This window comes from Amia ocellicauda, chromosome 20 (assembly GCF_036373705.1).
Source record: "Amia ocellicauda isolate fAmiCal2 chromosome 20, fAmiCal2.hap1, whole genome shotgun sequence".
NCBI classification, from domain to species: domain Eukaryota; kingdom Metazoa; phylum Chordata; class Actinopteri; order Amiiformes; family Amiidae; genus Amia; species Amia ocellicauda.
Genome location: NC_089869.1, coordinates 18,942,143 through 18,962,189, shown reverse-complemented (window position 1 = coordinate 18,962,189; position 20,047 = coordinate 18,942,143). Strand labels below are relative to the sequence as shown.

Here is a 20,047-nt window from a genome sequence, read left to right as displayed (position 1 = left end):
TCTTCTACACATATGGCTTTGCTGCTTCCGCTCCCATGAGCCCCTGCGCGGGTGCAGCGTCGCCATTGGACGATTTTAAAAATAAGACCGCGACAGTTTGAGAAGGAGTGATTTCTTTTAGATGAGTGTTTTTCGGAGCATATTTTCACGACCATGTAAGTTATTTTATTATATTTAGCTTGTTTTTCGGAATATCCAATTGTACCTATTCTAAAATATAACAGTATTAAATGTTACACATTCGTTGTTGTTTTTACGAATAATAACAACTGGAGCATTGCGGTATATTCATGTTTTCTGTATTTTGTTGTGATTCCCAATGTAAAGCGTCTAGATTATATCCGGGACAGTGAATATGTACAAAATAACTCGTAAAGTCCTTGGGGTGGGGTGGTGGTATTTTGCAGGTGTTGTCTCTAGGTTGTATTTAGTAAGTAAGTTTACTTTAGCTTTAGTTTTTCCACCACCGTAAGATTTGAGCTCCGGGAGTGTTGCCCACCCCTTATTGTATGTTTACATGTGTAGCTTTTTAATCGATATTTCTGTCGCAACTCCTAATACTTTGTTCCATCTAAATTAGTTTGAATTGCCAGTTAAAATAACTTCCATATCATTCATAATTATCATCTTATTTCTTCTGTTGATCGTATTGATTAAATCTATAGTGGTATATACTGAAAATGCTTTGCTTGGCAATGTGTAAATTGAATTAAAACGCTGAATATTTTTCTTCATTCGCACGTTTAGAAAATGGTTGTGAATTGTGAAGCAATCAAAACGTCAGTGGCATGTCAAATGAATGCCTGGCCCTTGGAGATGTAAATGTGTGTTTTAAACCTAGTGTCTGCACGTTTTATTTGCAATGTCTATGGTGATTTAACGATTTCCTAAACGAATACAATCAGTTTTTATTCTACTTTTGTCAAAGAGATGCCTGATCAAAACAAAAAGGTTATAACATTGCAATCTACCACTGTTCCTGAGTAAATACTACCAACTGAGTAGCTAAGATAACTTGCTTTTAGTAACCAAGCCATGAATAGTCTAAGGACAAGGTCTCAATAAATGCTGGATTAATAGTGCGGACTCCTGATAGGTTGGTCAAGTCACTGATGTGTGTGTGTTTGTGTAAAAACGACAAATGAGTCTGGACAATTAGGGCTTGCATCACAGGTTAAATGTATTCCTTTACCCCACTTTTATCAGCATGATGGAGTCGTGTTTCAATAATCAAACTGATGACAGCATGGACCCTTTGAGTTTAGAAGGGGTGAAGAAAGATCTCTCTGAAGAATTTCTGTCCATGTCAGTATTGTCCCAGGTAAGTGGATTTCATTATTTGTTTTTTGGGGGTGGTGGTTTGTTTTTATAGTTGGAAGTACCTCTTGAGCACGCCTGAAGTTACAAATGTGAAATGTTAATCCATAAGCAATGTGGTCACAGGAACTCTGCATTAAGCCATTTTCAAGTTTTGTAAATATGCATTTCAGGATCCTAGCTTGCAAGAGAAAGAACACCTGCATGTTTACTTGCGTATAAGGCCATTCACTGCAGCAGAAAAAGACAATGATGAATCGCAGGTAAATTCATTCATTCATCGTTCATTCAGGTACACATTGTAAAGTTCTTAATAGTCAGTGTTGGTAATGTTTGTCTTGCCACCTTTCTCTCCACCCATACTTATAGGAGTGTGTTACCATTGAAAACTCAGATACTGTATTACTGAAGGCTCCGAGAAGTTCTCTGTCAGCCAGGCTCAGTGATAAATCTCTTCAGCAGACTGCCCAGCGATTTCAGTTCTCTAAGGTGAGCAAATAATGGAAAAGTTGTAGAGCTAACGAGGAAGATTTTTGGGTGGATTTGACAGGTTGTAATAAAACATTTTTATTAATTTTTTGCTTATCCTACAATATTTTCGAAAAATCATTTCAATGCCTTGGTACTTTATATACTTGTATTTTTCAGAATCCTACATATATTTATTTTTAATATTCAGGTTTATGGTCCACAAATGACACAGAAGGACATATTCAACGGCACCGTCAAGCCTCTCGTTAAAGATGTTCTCGAAGGAGGAAACTCTCTTGTGTTTACATACGGAGTAACCAATGCTGGGAAGACCTTCACCTTTCTAGGTATGATATTTGCAGATTCCTACAAATTATTTTAGTTGTTACAATTCTGGACTGGATTATTTAGCCTTTATCTGCCATTTAAAATGTTGTCGATTTTATAGGTCCTGACAATGATACGGGTATCCTGCCAAGGTCACTGAACATGATATTCAACAACATTCAAGACAAGATCTACACACAGATGGACATCAAGCCACACAGATGTAGAGAATACACCAGACTTACCAAAGACCAGCAGGTGGAAGAACATGCGAGTAAAAAAGCCATCCTTCGATTCACAAAAGAGGTAATTTCTTTGACCTGCTTCACTTCTTATTCATTTTGTTATATTTTAGTGGGGGGAAAATAATGTTTTTTTTTTGCTCTTTTGTAGAATGATTCTCAGAAAAGCACGAGTATCCAATCAAATTCAGACAACAGGTCTAACCTACTTGAAGGCAAGTATTTATTTTGGGTATGTTCTGTCTTAGTCTTATGTTTCTGAAATGTCTTTAACTCATTCTTATTCTTTTTTTTTAACAGGGACTACTATTAATGGTCTAGATGTAGATGAATCCCTAGACTCTGAAAGCTTCACTCTAAACCTCGGTGATCACACCAAATTCTCCATATGGGTGTCATTTTGCGAGATCTATAATGAAAGCATTTATGACTTGCTGGAGAGCATACCCACTGGTTCACTGAGGAGAAATACGCTGAGGCTTGCACAAGATGTCAAAGGACACACCTATGTGAAAGGTAATGGAATATTTATTTGGAGGCATTCTCAATCCACTGTATGAGCAGAGAACTAGATGCATGTAATATCTATTTCACTTGTGAGTAATTTGGGGGGGGGGATCTCTGCTTTCATAGATCTCAAATGGGTACAAGTTAATGATGCAGACGAAGCATATAAAGTTCTGAAGCTGGGAAAAAAACACCAGAGCTTTTCCTGTACAAAACTCAATCACCTATCGAGCCGGAGGTATGCTGACATATTTTATTCACTGCCCAAATGAATGCACACCATTTTAATGCAGTTCATTTTATATTCATTAGGAGTTGTTTCTCTTGTCCTTTTAATTATACTTTTAAAATAAACATCCTGACAGATTGCAATATTTTAATGATAGTCAAGGAAGAGATTTACTACAACTACATTTCATTTTTATATTACAGTCACAGCATATTCTCCATTCGGATCATACGCATTGAAGATGTTGGAATACCGCGTGTGCAAAAAATCAGCGAGTAAGAACAGTTCTATAATTGCCTTTATGTGCTTATTTTTTAAGTGTAGAGCTCTACCCACTTCTTGCATATTTTCTGTCTTTAGGCTGTCTTTGTGTGATCTTGCTGGATCCGAGCGATGTGCCAAGACGCAGAATAAGGGAGACCGTTTAAAGGAAGCTGGGAACATCAATACCTCCCTGTTGATTCTTGGAAAATGTCTCACTGCTTTGAGATATAACCAGCAGGCAAAGTAATACACTGTTCTTTCCTTGCACTTTACAAATTCTGTTCTGCGGATGAATATCGTTTTGTTTATGTAATTCCGTGGCCAGTAATGTCTGCAATGTATCCAGCCCTTAAATTATACAGTACTATTTTAGATGTATTGTCTGAGCCCCTCCTCAGGTATTGTTGTATCAATTAACCTGTATAGGAGTAGAGTTTAAGCTAAAATCTTTGAGGCTACATCACATTTTAACAAGCCAATCGCATAGAATAAAATCTGATTGGGGGTTGTCATTCAACCACAAGAGGGCAGTAGTATACTGTATAGAGAATAGCAATGGTCGACTTGATAGAGGTTTGAAAAATTGGTACAATGTTGCTATAAATTGATTCAGGACCATTGTTTGCTATTCCTCAATTGATATAGCATTACATACAAATATATATATGATGTGTGATATATATGAACATGATATATACTATATGTAGTATATATAGTTTCTTGAACACATCATGTTTATTTTAAATGTGCGATTGCAGGCTGCCTCAGCATGTGCCCTTCAGGGAGAGCAAACTGACTCATTACCTTCAAGGATTTTTCTGCGGCAGAGGAAGAGCTTGTATGATTGTGAACATTAATCAGTGTGCTTCCATGTTTGACGAAACACTGAACGTGCTGAAGTTTTCTGCACTCGCTCAGAAGGTGAGTTTCATCAAACATCTCGTCATAACTCTTGAGTCGCATACCGAAGCTGCTCCTCTTACTGTGTTTACACTGCAAGATCAGAACTAAAGCGGTTTTGGTCTGATTGTCGGCATGATTCGTGTCAGCCTTCATACGCTGTGGACGGACCTGAGACGTCTTATGTTCAACCTCCACGCATACCTCCTAAATACAGCACATGCTGGGTGACGCTTGAATCTCCCCCCATGAACAATGAGTTTTCTCCTCCCACAAAGACCGACGTATACCAAAAAGCAAAACAAATGGGATAACCCCTAGCTAGTAAGCTGCTTGTTTTGTAGAGCTCAATTGAGGACATTCATTACAGACACTCATGGTTAAAGTAGAAATCGGCAACATGCTGAAAGTCAAGAGAACCCTGCCACCCTGGATCTTGGCATTTCGTATTTTCTCGACATTCATAGCTTGCTTTTATTTTCATCCTATAAAGTAATGCAGGGAAATATCCGTACTAACTGGTTGATTCACTAGAGCTGTATAACGGAATGCATTTATTTTCCCCGGTCACATGCTGACTACTTCGCTTTGAGTTAAAGGTCAATTGGTCTGCCACTAAGACTTCTTGTCCCCGGTTTTTGTTATGGTAGGCAAGGTTTAGCCTTTGACCCCTAGTTGCTTTCAGTTCTGTATTTCAGGGATAACAATGAATGATGTCATAGTACACACAAGCCAAACATGTATTTTGAAAATGGCACGCACTACTCAAGTCTTTTACCATGTCCTCTTGACTGAGTTAATGTGTGAAATAAATACTTCTTAGACTTGTCAGAAGTAAAAACATAGGTCTTGTAATGGAGGGTTTAAAAAAAATAATGGATATCTCATGAGCTCAAACAGTATCAGACGTTTTATACCGGCTACCGTACTTATTCTTTAAGGCTCAGGTCTTTGACACTCCACTGGCAACTTTCCATGTGCACGCTGACCTCTATTATTTTGTATCGATAAAATAATCTCTGCAGGTGGTGGTCCTCACTACAACAAAGCCCCCTTCAGTTGCAAAGAAATCTGCTCGAGAGGTGTCTTTCATTATTAATAACGCAGACCGTAAGCACTGGCGAAAGAGAGAGAGCTCCTTTATTAGTTGGGATACAAGTCTGGAAGATGTGCAGGAAGATGATGATGATGATGAGGAGGATGAAAGTATGGAAGAAACCATTCAGGATGAGGATGAAGAAGATGCAATACAAGTCAATAAAGAATTGTATGAGGTAAAGTTTCTTAAATGTATGCATTTTTAATTAAGATCACCCAAAGATTTCCAACGTTTACAATTGTCTCCCAGTTTTTGTTCCAGGTGTGTAGTATCTCCATTGAGCTAATCCTACGTTTAATATGGCAGATGTTTGAGAAACCCTTGTAAATGGATGTTCATTTTGTTCTGAACACCCCACTTTATTTGTAAAATTGCAGAAACAAATCACCCTGATCGAAGATTTGAAAAATAAGGTCCTTGAAGAAAAAGCGGACAAACTCTTGCTGGAATCAAGAATTCGCGAAGAGGTTTCGAAGGAGTTCACAGAGTTGTTCTCACAAATGGAAAGTGATTTCAGGTAGCCACGGCTTGAAATTACATTTGACAGCTTTAAAAACGTATAGTTGTTTTTTTCTCAATATATTTGTGCCTATCCTCGCAGTGAACGTCTTGAGAAAGAAAAGGAGATCATTGAGGAGAGAGCTGAGAGGCGGATGGAAATCTTCCGAAATTTAGTACGCCAGAAGCCGGATGAAGAAGCTGCTGGTGGCAATGAAGCTAGGCTGAGTTCGGTAATGAAAACAACATCCAATAGAATTCATTGTGAGAATCTATTGAAGAATCTATTCATCAAATTTCTTTAACATTAAATTGGTTATGTATTCTTTAGGAACACAAACTTGTCATGCTGGATGGAATGGTTGATGCTATGCAAGATGACCTTGCTGGGATCAAGAAAGATGCACAAGCTGCACAAGATTGTCTTGTTAGTTTAACTGATCCCAAAGAAACTATTACAAGCCTTGAGAACCAGCTGTCTAATCTATCGGAAGATCTGAAAAAAACTCAAGAACTACTTACATTGAAAACTACAGGTAAGTGTTTTTTTGTTGTATTTGTGTTACATATGACTGCTTTTATGCAGTTTCTAAAATGCATTTGTGCTCAACACTTCTCGTTTCAGAATGTGAAACCGCCATTCGCAATCAAATGGAGGAAAATGGCCAACTTATTGCAGCCAGAACGGTAAGAGAGCATTTGAAAGCTAGATCATGGTAATTCATAATACAGTGAGTCTGATGTTCTGTTTAAGATCACTGGATAACAATCTGAATAAAGTAGATTTTCACTTTTGTTACAGCAGATATCACTGGTTAAATCTGTAATCTTGCAAAGAGTTTGTGTTAGGCCTATGTAATGCAGTGCCAATAGCAGGATGGTATTTGAGTTGGACTCTCAACGCCTCCATTGAATACTGAGTTTGTGTTTTGGGGATTCTTTGTGAGTTTGATCTATTTTTCATTTCTCTTTAGAAACTCGAGTCACAGAATGAAAAGCTCCAGTGTCTTATGGAGTTCTGTCAAGAAAAGGATGACATGATTTCTAAACTGCAAAATGAGTTGGACCACTGGGAAGAAACGGCTACGAAGGACGTAAGTAACTTCTACAGAGACGCTTTAAATTGGATGTGCTGCAAATCTTTCAGGCCAGTCTTTAAGATGGCTGTTGAATTAAACATTGAACTGGGTGTTTGTTTTCTTTCAATGGGTTTCATATGAAGCTGTTTGGCTTTGTCATTTTGCTCCACTTGGTATAATGCTTTGCCAGTAGTTTAAACAGCTGTGAAATACTCCTGTTATCCCCAAGCCAAGACTCTAATTACCATAAGCGTTGTATTATCACCTTTTTATAGATTTTATGATGAATTGCAACACCTTAAGAATTACGTAAATGCCACTGTCTGACTTTAAATCATGCATATCAGTTCTGGAGGATTTTATTTACAGATGAGTTACCTTGTACATGGGTTTTAGCAATGCAAATAACTTCTCTCTCCCCCCTCCTCTCTCATTTTAAACAGAAGACTATGATTGAAGCTATCAAAGGAGAAATCTTGCACTTAAAAACGAATTGTACTTGCTCAAGTGGAAACGACCGTGATGCTCACCGAGACAGCAGGAAAAGAGGTGGCGACATCCAGCAGAACCTTGAGGGACAGCCGCCACTCAAGAAAGGTACAAGTTCTGCACAAAGCGATGGAAAAAGCCTCCCTCCATTTGTAGGGTTTAGACAAGCGAATAGAAAAAATATCGCCACAGGGCGCAGATACCTGCGATTGAAGAAACGGTTGTCGCAGTCGAGATAAATTGGCAAGGACGTAAATGTTTGTCTGTTTGATTGTTCTTGTGGCTTGTGTTTTAATATGGTTTTCATGTTATTTTCTACTTCTAATAAAATGCAATTTATTGTACATTTTGTTTCGTTTACGGAAGTCCTTATTTCTAAAGTTTAATGCTCCTGAAGCAATCATTTTGTGTTTGGGAACCTGATTCAGAACAACTCCTGTCCTGATCTTAAATTTTAATTAAATAAGACGGTCCTTGAAAGTTAAATATCTGTTACATAGCCATGTATACTCTATTGAAAAGTAAGCCATTATAGAGTTCATTATAACCCCTAAGATCTACAGTATGAAATTTAGTTTTTGAACATAAACTCATAAAACCTGAATCTAAGCACGAGTGCACAAAAGTTAGTTTGGTCTGTCTATGTACAGTATTTCTGCTAGCTCCTTAAATTTGCATGCAATTGTTATAAACTGGGCTTTCGGGAAGTGCTTGCTTTGTTTGTGAGGGGATACCTAGGGGATTTTCCCTGGAGTTTATTTTCATATTCTGTTTGTAAGTGGCTTGGTTTTAAAGGTTTTCAGATCTTGTATCAATAGTTAAATCTCTTAGTTTGGTTATAACCAAATTTTCTATTTTTAAATGACTACTTCAGTTTTCAAACCCCGATCAGAAAGTTTTACCAACCCTATTTTCTCACAGTCGCGCTATTTCAGTAATGGCATCTTTCATTTGGCTAGCTAGTTGTACAGAAGGGAACATTTTAATAAGTGATTACAGAGCTGCAGAATAGGGGGCTGTGCAGTGAACCTCTCACAATGACTTGTTGCTTTCTGTGTTTGACTGCCATGTAGTGATTTTGCCTAATGTATTTTGGGACACCCTTTAGAGTGACTTTGTCTCAAACTACATGTTGGGGGTGACATGAGAGGAGGTGGCCATTAACACTATTTCTGCTCTGACACTAATGCCAATGCAAGTAAGAGTAGGAGTGATGCTGGAATCATTACCATCTGCTGTGATGCTGCTTATAGGCATTTCTCAAGAGGAACATAAATGGCTTAATATAGTTACCAAGATTACGATTTATTTCTCGAAGGCAACCCAAATAAAAACCAATGACAAAACTGACATGCAAGCCCGCTATGTAAGCTGCTTTCTGCAAAACAATTTTACTTATTCAAGCTAAAGGCTCTTTTCAGTGTATAATTGTGAATGTCTGTTAATGTAACATGCAATGTAGTTTACTTTGCATTTTATAGCATTTAGTTGGGTGACTACTGTACATTTTTAAAACCTTCATTTGTTTTAATTCTACCTCATTCATTTCAAACCAATTATTAATTTTTAGATTAGTTTTAGGGTGATCAAAAGCATAAAAAATGGTTTCTAGTGCTCTGTTTGCAGATTTAGATTTTTTTTTCTTTTCAAAAGGGAATTGTCCTTTTTGTAAATTCCTGACTTCTGTGATGTTTCTAATTTGAATTTAATAACTATTTAATTGAAATAAACATTTCCAAAGCTTTTAATTTAAGTGCATCTTATTACAGTTAATTAAGATATGTAGGCCTAATGTTTCTTCCTCTGACCTATTTTTGTTTTTTTGTTTAATTGTCATTCCACAATATTGAATGAAAAGTACCATGTCAATCAGCTGCTCACCAGTCTTTTCTTTTGTAGGTGCAAATGATGAGGAAAGGGACTGCATCATGATACCAAAAAAGGATGAACTGCAAGCAGAACTTAATAAAAAACATTTGGAGGTAGTGGAATTGAAGGAAAATGTAGAACATTTACAGCAGGAGTTAAAATCTGTCGCCACAAATTTCCAGAATGAAATCCGACTGAAAGATGAGCTAATTGGTCAAATTAAAGAGGCGCTTTCTTCCTCGGAAAGAAAAGTCAAGGAGCTGAGTGATGAACTTAAACAACAGGCCCTTTCCTATGAAAATACTTTAAAGGCTCTGGAGGATCACAGCAAAGAAAACCAGAAGACCGTTGAACAAAATGAAAAGCTGGTAAAGGAAATGAGTCGCCTTCAGAAAGATGCGGAGGAAAATGCTCTCAAGATTAAACAAGTGGAGGATGCACTCAACAAAGAAAGGGAACAAGTAGAAAAGGCTTCTGCTGAATTAAAAGCCACTAAAGACCTCTTGATGAAACATGAAGCAGATTCCCAGGAGACGTCCCAAATGATTGGCACCTTAAGAAATCGGGTGGAGCTCCTTACACAGCAACTGGAAGAGTCCCAAGACTTGGCAGCAAAGAGGGACAGCAGCCACTTCCATGAAACCATTGAGTCCTTGCACAAAGAGTGTGAGAAGGTGGTTAAAGAGTCAGCACAGAAAAGTCAGCAGATTCTTCATCTGGAGCAGGAAATCAACAGTTTGAAACAGCAGATGGCTGAACAAAAGGAGCTATCTACCCAGCTGACACAAGAGCTCAGCGGATTGCAAAGTGCTTGTAGTGAATTAATGGAAAAAGAGACCCTTATTAACCAGCTGAGAGAGAGACTAGAAACCCTTTCAAAAGATCTTGAATCCGAAAGACAGGTAGTTACCGAAAAGAAGAAGGTGCAGTCCAACCTAGAGAACGAGGTTGTTCATCTCAAAGGAATAATTAAAAACTTTGAAGAGCAGGGACAAATTTCTAAGTCAAGTTTTGACAAGGTAGTGGAGTTAGAGCAGCAGCTGGCAGGGAAAGAGTCCTTAATGGAAAATCTGCAAAACTGTTTAAAGGAAACTCAATGCAAGCTCGAAGATTTGGAGTCCAACTCATCCCTTCAGGAAGCCAAGCTGTCTGAGGCGGAGCAAAGCCTCAAAACGGCCAATGAAACGATTGCTGGAAAGGATGCAGAACTGAAAAACCAGAAACTGGAGTTGCTAAGGTAAAGTATAGTGTCTTTGTTTTTCTTTTTGTACTTTGGCTTTTCTTTGTAAGATTCTGAATTTTACTTTTTATATTTTTTTAATAGACTGAAGGAGCAAGTCAATGATGGTTTGCAAAAAATCCAGAGTTTGAGCCTTGATTTTCAAAGAAAAGAGGAGGATGCCTCTGATTTGAAAGAGAAGCTGGTTGATTCAAAAAAGCAAATCCAACAAGTACAAAGAGAGGTTTGTTTCCAAAGGCTATGACTATCTAAATATTTCCAGTGTCTTGATGATTACTTGTTTTAATTTAAACGTCCAATTTTAATTTAACTAATAAAAAAATCTCTTCAATGATAGAATATTTTAATATTTAAATTTACGTTTCCTTAAAAAAAAAAATTGTTGACATAATATAAATTAACTGAGATTTGATTGTTTAACGCTCTCAGTAGGTAGTTGAGTTTGTTCCCTGTTGTTCAGCAGAGGTTTGTGGTACAGAGACATCCACAAAGGATTAAAGACATTTAATGTAATGGTGAGAAACATGTTATTGATTGAAACGGCAGATGTTCACAACCTTGTTTGCTTGTTTTTTTCCCCTCCTTTCAGATTTCATCAATGCGTGAAGAGGAGAGAATCCTTAAACAAAAATTAAATGATTTGGAGAAAGTAAAAAACCAAATGATTAAGGATTTGAGTAGCAAAGACCGGACAATTCACCAATTAAAGAGCGTAAGATGCATATATTTTAAGCAGAAATCAACTCTTAGGTGTCATTTGGTGTACATCTAATTTTGTCTGTACTGCATTTCTTAATTTCAGGAACAGTCTAACAGACTGAAGTCGGATGAGAGTGTGCAGCTGTACCAAAAGACACTCAAAGGTAGATTTTATTTTTATTTTTCCCTTTATTCTTGTATTCAATTATAAAACCACTTGTTTTGTGTTCGTTTATATAAAATGTTTTCTTTAGAAGTGCATCAGATTTCAGACATTTCACTATTCTGAATTAGATCTGCAAGCTAAAGACCAAGTGATTGAGGACATGCGGCTCGCCCTGACTGAGCAGGAGGAGACTCAAGTGGAGCAAGATCGCGTTCTTGAGGCTAAATTGGAGGAAATTGAAGCTCTAACTGCAGGTGATTGTTTTGTTTTGTGTGTGTAAATGCTAGAATCATGTTCCTGGTTTAGAATGGACATGCTGAATCATTTATCTCCATTTCAGAAAAGCAAATGTTGAAGCAGAAACTTCTAAACCCAACGATGGGCACGGTCAAAGAAGATCAAATGATGGAAGAAAGCATAAACGGTCAATCTGAACGTGCTCGGCGAGAAGTGGATAACTTGAAAGAAATCTTGAAGGTCAGTGGTGTGACACTCGAAGGGCCGGGCTCTCATTTTTGAACTGCCCATTCCAAGCCTTTCTGAAATCCATAATGCCCATTTAGAAACACATGCCATTACCAGCAAAGCCTTATGTAGTTTCATCATAAAATATTGGTTTGCACATACTTAATCAAATTAATCATTAAATATCTCCAAAATAGGTTTGCCAATTACATTAATTTCACTGCCAACCTTAACTTGCCATTTTTCCTATGTTCAATAAAAAGAATTGTCACAGTACCAGAGGTGAAATATTGTGGTTGTCTTGTTGGTTTTAACACCCGTATGTTTGATAGTTAATGGACAAAAGGAGCTATTTCTGGATCCATTAACCGGAATTGTATCCATGACACTGAAGTTATATTTTTCTGCTTTTTGCTAAAGATAGTTTACGTAATGGTCAGCACTGCTTGATTATAGACTTGAGCTCTTGATTTATAACTGTGGGGGTCCACCATTTATTTTGATTAACAGCTTTCTGAGGAGAAGCATCAAGCTGACAGAAGGAAGTGGCAGGAAGAGAGATTAACGCTGATAAAACAGGCAAAAGAGGCTGAGGTGCGAAGACACAATGATATGAAGAAATATGCTGAAGACCGTGAGCGCCATTCCAAGATGCAAACAGAAGTGGTAACTAATCACCTTTGTGGTCATTCTCCTCATTACTTCTTTCACTTTAGGCTTAGCTTTGAATTCCAGTGGTAACAAAAAGGCAAATCTAGAAATTAACAATAGTTACATGAACTTCTCTTCCATTGCAGAGAAAAGAAAAACTTGTTTTGGATTTCTATTGCAGGAAAACCTAACAAAGCAACTCTCTGAGAAGGACGGCGATCTTCAGAAATGGAGAAAAGAAAGGGATGACTTGGTAGCAGCTCTGGAAGTCCAGCTCAAGAGTCTTCGGACTGCTAATCTACAGAAAGACAAAGAATTGGAGAACCTCAGACAAGATCTCAATGCTCGGCCACGTGAGGTCAGTATAGGTTTTGAAACTAGGAAGCCATCTGGTGCTTTCAGTTGAAGGCTAATCTCAGACGGGTTAATGTTTATCCTGGCATCATTAAAATGATCAATTCATGAATTGTGTGACAGAAACCAAAGAAACTTCAGGGGAAGACGTTTTTACTGTCGTTTTTATCACGTTATCACTTTTCTGCTGTTGGTTTAAAATATAAAGCGTTTTTCTTTTCTTGTACAGGAAGACAATCACGCAAAAAATGAACAACTTCAACGTACTTTGTTAGAAAAGGAGTCTGACATATCTAAACTCAAGGAACAGTTAAAGACTTTAACAGAAACCAACTTGAAAGTTCAAGTTGAAGCAAAGGAGGAGAAAATCTTATATAAAGTAAGTTTATTTTGCCTCTTACTGGAAGGATATTCCTTTTTAATTGAATTGCCCACAATCTTTCAAGGGGATCAGTTTTGGACGTTTCATAGTCATAGATCTTGCATGCTTTGGACTTGCATTCTTCCAATAAGTCATGTGAATTATCTAGCATTAGTTTCATAGTGCAATGTATTTACCTTTTTTATATTTTATAAGCAGGAAGAAGAAAACCCTAGCAAGAATAATGCAGGTCTAGTTCAGAAAATACAAGATGAGAATAAGGATACTAGTATTAAAGATAATACTAGAAGCTCAACAGAAAGTAAGGTGAGTAATTGGATGACACAAGCCTGAAAGGGTCTCTGAGAACTAATATGGTTATGCACATATTTTCCCATTTCTAAACTAAAAAGAACAGGTAATGTTTGTTACTGATTGGAGTCTCTATAATTGTATTTGTAAAAAACACAAACTATGGATAAGGATGTATAACAACTAACATTAATGGCATACTGTATCTTGTTTGTAGCAAGATGCAAGGCCAATTCAATATGCTAAAGTTACCAGACCCTTCCACTATTTATTTTTTCCCTTGGTCTATTTCAAGTGACATATATTAGAGATTAAGAGGGATTTTCTTATATCCTAATACTCATTAAAAACCTAAAATTGGATTATTGCTTTTTATTGAAGTAGATATCAATTGAAACTCCACTTCCTTCTGTGAAATGAAAGATAAAGAGGTGAATGGAAACCTCATTCAGGGATCTATAAAGTTGCCTCTTCGTTTGAATGAAATCTTAGTGCAGTCCAGCAGAGATTAGCCTTTTTGCATTAGTATGATAATTAGGATGTGCAGCTTGATGTCAGGCTACAGGATTTCTTTTTGGGTGATGGTGGGGGCGGGCGGGGCATTGAAATCTAATATTCAAAAGGCTCTTTCCCTTTGTGTGTGATTGATCTACAAGTAGCAAGGTGATGTAGATAATAAAATTTGTTTTGCTAGTATAAATTCAAAGTTGCTATTGAATACCGTGAACTAGTGTCCCAAAGGTGATGGAGAAATGTTCAGTGCAAACAATTACTGCAAAAACTCGTCTACATGTTCATTTTTTGTTTTTTGTGTTCTTATTTGGGTGTGTGATTTGCAGGGCATTGGGAACAACCAATCTGTTCTGGACTCTTCTGGGATCTCCACGGAAAATGGAAGAACCAGCAGATTTCCCAAACCTGAGCTCGAGATTCAGTTCACGCCTCTTCGGCCCAATAAAATGGAAGTCAAAATGCAAGGCGAGGCTTCTCCAGTAACCATCAAAATACCAAGAACAAGGAAGAGGAAAAGCAATGAAATGGAAAAGGTATTTTATTTTTTCTATAATGCTGTACGTTCTGGATATTTATAACCCGCCAAGTGAAATCCAAATGCTGTTCGTGTTGCCTTTAACAAAGCTGCTATTGTATTTTAATATATCATAGCGATGTGCTTTTGCTTTAATAAACACGTGTACAGAAACTGCAGTAAAGACATGTGTAAAGCATGAAAGAGAACAGTTTATAATTAACTAACTGCATATAGACTAGCTTTTATTCTCCCTCTGTTTAAAAATGGCTCAAGGACAGATTGCAATTTTGAGTGGTTAGTCTGAACTGTAGCTACCTTTTTAAATGAACTCGTATCTGTCCAATTTGTAGTAATCCCTTTATCTTGCCCCTCTCTTGAAGAATTATTTGCTGTCAGGCTGTTGGAAAAATAAAACTAAACTGAAAGCAAAACATGAAAACATTTCTCAGGTATACCCATACTCCAGAATTCATGTTCCTCCCTGTCAGTGAGTCTTTTAGTTTGCCCATCAGATTCATCCCCTTCTGGAGGGGTTTCACCTTGAGACATCAGCATTATTATTATTTGTATTGGTGATGGGGGGACGGGACAAAATGATACCAAACAACAAATGTATAGGAGTGCCTGCATTCCTGCTAGAAGGTGACTTGGGCCAAATCCCTAGTTTCCACAGAATTCTGAGCATTTGTTTATTGCATTCAAACAAAATGTTTAATCTTTTGAAAATACATTTGTTAGTTCAAACACTTTCATGTTTGGTATGATCAATGGCAGCCATCATTTCCCATGGTTCTTGTAAGGAATAGATTTCCTAAAGAAACAAACTAACATTTTCATGAGCCCATTTCTCTGTATTAACATAATTTCTGTATAAATTAATCAAAGTAGCTTTACTAATTTTATAAACCCTTTTTCAGCATCCAAACTACATTGTGAACATCATGGTTTAAAGAAAATGCTTTAGATCTGAGGGCTTTAATTTTATTCTCAGGACTTCGTGGAGAGTGAGAACAGGATGAACATCCGATCCAGAACCGCATCCAGGAACATAAAAGAGGTTTGTTTTCTACTTGTATTATGTATATAGGTTTTCATTTGTAATTTTTAGATTCAAACTGTGAAAAAAAAAAAAAAAATACATCTTCACCTGTTTTTGAAGGATTTACATCTGGGGATTTAGCATTTATTCATTGAGTAGTTTGTAGGTGTTTGAACTGATTTAGTTGCAGATCCCTGGAATGCATACTGGAGGTACAGTGAGGGAAAAAAGTATTTGATCCCCTGCTGATTTTGTACATTTGCCCACTGACAAAGAAATTATCAGTCTATAATTTTAATGGTAGGTGTATTTTAACAGTGAGAGACAGAATAACAAAAAAATCCAGAAAAACGCATTTCAAAAAAGTTAAATTGATTTGCATGTTAATGAGGGAAAGAAGTACTTGATCCCCTATCAATCAGCAAGATTTCTGGCTCCCAGGTGTCTTTTATACAGGTAACGAGCTGAGATTAGGAGCACGCCCTTTAAGAGAGTGCTCCTAATCTCAGCTCGTTACCTGTATAAAAGACACCTGTCCACAGAAGCAATCAATCAATCAGATTCCAAACTCTCCACCATGGCCAAGACCAAAGAGCTGTCCAAGGATGTCAGGGACAAGATTGTAGACCTACACAAGGCTGGAATGGGCTACAAGACCATCGCCAAGCAGCTTGGTGAGAAGGTGACAACAGTTGGTGCGATTTATTTGCACAAGAAACACAAAATAACTGTCAGTCTCCCTCGGTCTGGGGCTCCATGCAAGATCTCACCTCATGGAGTTTCAATGATCATGAGAACGGTGAGGAATCAGCCCAGAACTACACAGGAGGATCTTGTTAATGATCTCAAGGCAGCTGGGACCATAGTCACCCAGAAAACAATTGGTAACACACTACGCCGTGAAGGACTGAAAACCTGCAGAGCCCGCAAGGTCCCCCTGCTCAAGAAAGCACATGTTCATTGGCAAACTTCAGACGGGCCTGTACATCTGAATGATTCAGAGGAGAACTGGGTGAAAGTGTTGTGGTCAGATGAGACCAAAATCGAGCTCTTTGGCATCAACTCAACTCGCCGTGTTTGGAGGAGGAGGAATGACCCCAAGAACACCATCCCCACCATCAAACATGGAGGTGGAAACATTATGCTTTGGGGGTGTTTTTCTGCTAAGGGGACAGGACAACTGCACCGCCTCAAAGGGATGATGGACGGGGCCATGTACCATCAAATCTTGGGTGAGAACCTCCTTCCCTCAGCCAGGGCATTGAAAATGGGTCGTGGATGGGTATTCCAGCAGGACAATGACCCAAAACACACAGCCAAGGCAACAAAGGAGTGGCTCAAGAAGAAGCACATTAAGGTCCTGGAGTGGCCTAGCCAGTCTCCAGACCTTAATCCCATAGAAAATCTGTGAAGGGAGCTGAAGGTTCGAGTTGCCAAACGTCAGCCTCGAAACCTTCATGACTTGGAGAGGATCTGCAAAGAGGAGTGGGACAAAATCCCTCCTGAGATGTGTGCAAACCTGGTGGCCAACTACAAGAAACGTCTGACCTCTGTGATTGCCAACAAGGGTTTTGCCACCAAGTACTAAGTCGAAGGGGTCAAATACTTATTTCCCTCATTAACATGCAAATCAATGTATAACTTTTTTGAAATGCGTTTTTCTGGATTTTTTGTTGTTATTCTGTCTCTCACTGTTAAAATACACCTACCATTAAAATTATAGACTGATCATTTCTTTGTCAGTGGGCAAACGTACAAAATCAGCAGGGGATCAAATACTTTTTTCCCCTCACTGTATAAGGATGGAGTTTTTCATGAGGTCTAAATTTAGTAAGCTAAAAGGAAGAAAACTGTTTCAAATCTATCGTTTGTACTCCTCAGCAGTCACCAGCATCCTTAAGGAGGCAGGCGTCGCGTACGAGCCTAAAGTCAGAGAACCGAAAAAAAGATGGACCTTTGCAGAAGATTGGAGACTTTATCCAGAGCTCTCCGAATCTTCTACAAAGCAAAGGTCAGTTTCCTCGTGTAACTTGATTTGCTTTCTGTAACTGGTAATTTATTTTTCAGTTGTAGAGAAGCCTTTGAAGGCTGCCGTTCTAACTCAACCATTTGTTTCCTCCAGCAAAAAAATTCATTGGATCCCTCAATGCTAAATCTCCAGAACCACTGAATGGCAAAGGAATTGACTCCAAGCCAAAGAAATCCAAAAGAAAACTGTATAAAACTGAAATTTCTTCTCCTTTAGACATCCCTTCTCATCCAGTAAGTGCTTTACCTCTTTGGGTCATTTATGTTGTTGACAACTTCTTTAATAGGTTTGCAAGACTTAATTGAGTTAAATTCTTTATAAAATTAACTGTGTAGCTTTAGACTGCCAAATTGGTTTATATTTTAGCTGAATGATGTACACAATTTAAGCATCCTGAAAAACTTTATTACACTGATTCTTAAGCTTCTTGGGTTTATTAAGGTTTGTAGAAGCAGACTAATGAGTGAAGATTTTAAAACACCAGCACTTAAATAACTACTTGTGCTGCCGATTGTTGAATTGATTACTTTTGCATTTACCCTGTCTAAACACCAGGCAGTGCTTAATTTTGTATTTTATTGCTTTTACTTTTGACGACTCTTGAATATAAATAAAGACGCTCCCCGTAAAGGGTTCCATTCTGCAACTCGGTCAGGTTTTGTATACTTCAGAAATGCATTGTGTTAGCTCAGACAGTTTTAATATTGGGCCCTGTAAGACCACCTCTGTGTAGAGTAAAGGGCTGAACTGTCTTGATCGATTCTTCGTTTGTATTTTAAATCACTTTACAGATTGTCGGTCTGGATCAAGATGAGAAAGAAAGCGATCATCTCATTATCAAAAGAAGACTACGATCAAGAACGGCAAGAAGATGATGTGACCTTTAACCACAGTGCACTTTTTTTTTTTATCAAATGTTTTGTATATTTTGATTTTACTGTACTTAAATTTTAGTATTTAGAATTCTCTACCCTAAATACTGGGCTGCTTTTTGTTTGGTTTGTTTTACAAATCATAGGGATCAGGATTTTTGTTTTTGTGGGCCACATAAGATCAGGAAAGATGCCTTTAAAACATTGATTAAAAATGTTTCATATATAATGTTTATACATTTTTTTTAATTTGAAATCTTGAATTTGCGCCCATAATAGATTAAGCTGAAAAGAAGATTAAGCAACTTTTTTTTTCTTGTTAGTATTTTTCTGTCAAATAAATTATTTCAAAATGTGAATTGATTTTAGTTTTAGTTCAATAGATTTGGAATATATTAACTATTTTTAATGAGAAGTAGTTGAAGCTTTGTTTATGGACTGTGGAATTTAAGGACCTCAGAGAAGAGAAGACGGAGCAAAAGCTTTGGATCAGTGCTGTATGGTCAGTGATCTATTAGTCGTTTGGGATCCTGCGTTTCCTGGAGCAATTGACCGTTTTATTCGCAGTGACTGGATGTACATAATTTGGGGATAATTGCATTGGAACTATGTACCCTTTGTAAAATTATACCAGCGAATAAATGGAACTGTTAAAAGTCTTTTTACCTGAAGCATTCATAATTCAGTGGATCACGTTATCAACTGCTGGTTTTCACTGACACTGTGGGGTATCTAATGCATCGTGGCTGTGGTGTGGAGGATAAAGGCTATTTTGTGTGTGCATATTAGTTATTAATAAGCCTTCGTCCCTGACTTTTTTTATTTACTTGTATGAAAAGAAAAAAGAAAAACGCAGGGGGTAACATCCTATGGTTCATGAGCAGCATCGAAGATGACACCATACTGAGAGTGACATTTACATCTATTAAGCCTCCCACCATCTTGTTTTGAGCAAGCAACTGCATTTAATTAAGTAGTAAAGTGTAAGTTTATGTACTTCTCTAAACTAAATTTCACTGAAGAATAGTCTGTGGAACAGACTTCACTTGTATATATTTTTGATGGTCAATAGCAGTAACTACTTTACGTTTCAAGTATTAATGATCTTCTGGACAGTGCTGTGCAACTGGTTAATTATGTGGATCTAAAAATAACATCCTTTTTTGTTGGTGCTATATACAATGGGGTGGGGGGAGGGAATGCAGCAGGAGAAATGGAGCATACCATTGTGGTTATGTTTCAGCGACAAATGTGGGTCTTTTATAAGCTACTATGGCTAAAGTGTTTGACCTCAGAAGTTAAATGGGGCAACCTGCCATTGTGCAATTAGCTGAAACTACCCAATGGCCTTGAGTAAAGATTTTTGTACATGATACTCAGAAGGTATTTTCCTTTAGCAAATCCAAAGTTCACTTGATCAAAGATTCATCTAATTATTTAAGCATTTTGAATTTTTCAGAAATGTTAACAGTATCATGCAGATGAACTTCAAAGCTTCACATAAGGGAGTAGGAACTTGAGGTGCTAATTAAAACTTA

General features: G+C 37.5%; 1 protein-coding gene across 5 annotated transcripts; it reads left to right on the top strand.

Moving 5' to 3' along the window:
* Positions 1–68: 68 nt before the first annotated feature.
* On the top strand, positions 69–19,168 carry LOC136715657 (kinesin-like protein KIF20B). Of its 5 annotated transcripts, none has more exons than XM_066692964.1 (35): positions 69–155; positions 1,207–1,321; positions 1,491–1,580; positions 1,687–1,806; positions 1,997–2,135; positions 2,237–2,421; positions 2,509–2,572; positions 2,658–2,873; positions 2,991–3,102; positions 3,297–3,368; positions 3,454–3,600; positions 4,116–4,278; positions 5,283–5,531; positions 5,734–5,873; positions 5,958–6,087; positions 6,186–6,390; positions 6,480–6,541; positions 6,829–6,948; positions 7,377–7,530; positions 9,322–10,528; positions 10,616–10,754; positions 11,121–11,243; positions 11,334–11,394; positions 11,525–11,650; positions 11,737–11,873; positions 12,372–12,527; positions 12,694–12,870; positions 13,096–13,245; positions 13,447–13,554; positions 14,379–14,585; positions 14,950–15,018; positions 15,561–15,626; positions 17,490–17,619; positions 17,731–17,870; positions 18,429–19,168. In XM_066692964.1, the coding sequence occupies exons 2-35, from the start codon at positions 1,208–1,210 to the stop codon at positions 18,510–18,512; spliced, it is 5,562 nt and encodes a 1,853-aa protein (XP_066549061.1). In that variant the 5' UTR covers positions 69–155; position 1,207; the 3' UTR covers positions 18,513–19,168. The 5 variants fall into 5 exon arrangements, with proteins under 5 accessions (XP_066549061.1, XP_066549060.1, XP_066549059.1 ...); XM_066692963.1 differs by having other exon boundaries at positions 13,444–13,554; positions 17,493–17,619; XM_066692962.1 differs by having other exon boundaries at positions 13,444–13,554.
* The last annotated feature ends 879 nt before the right edge of the window (positions 19,169–20,047 follow it).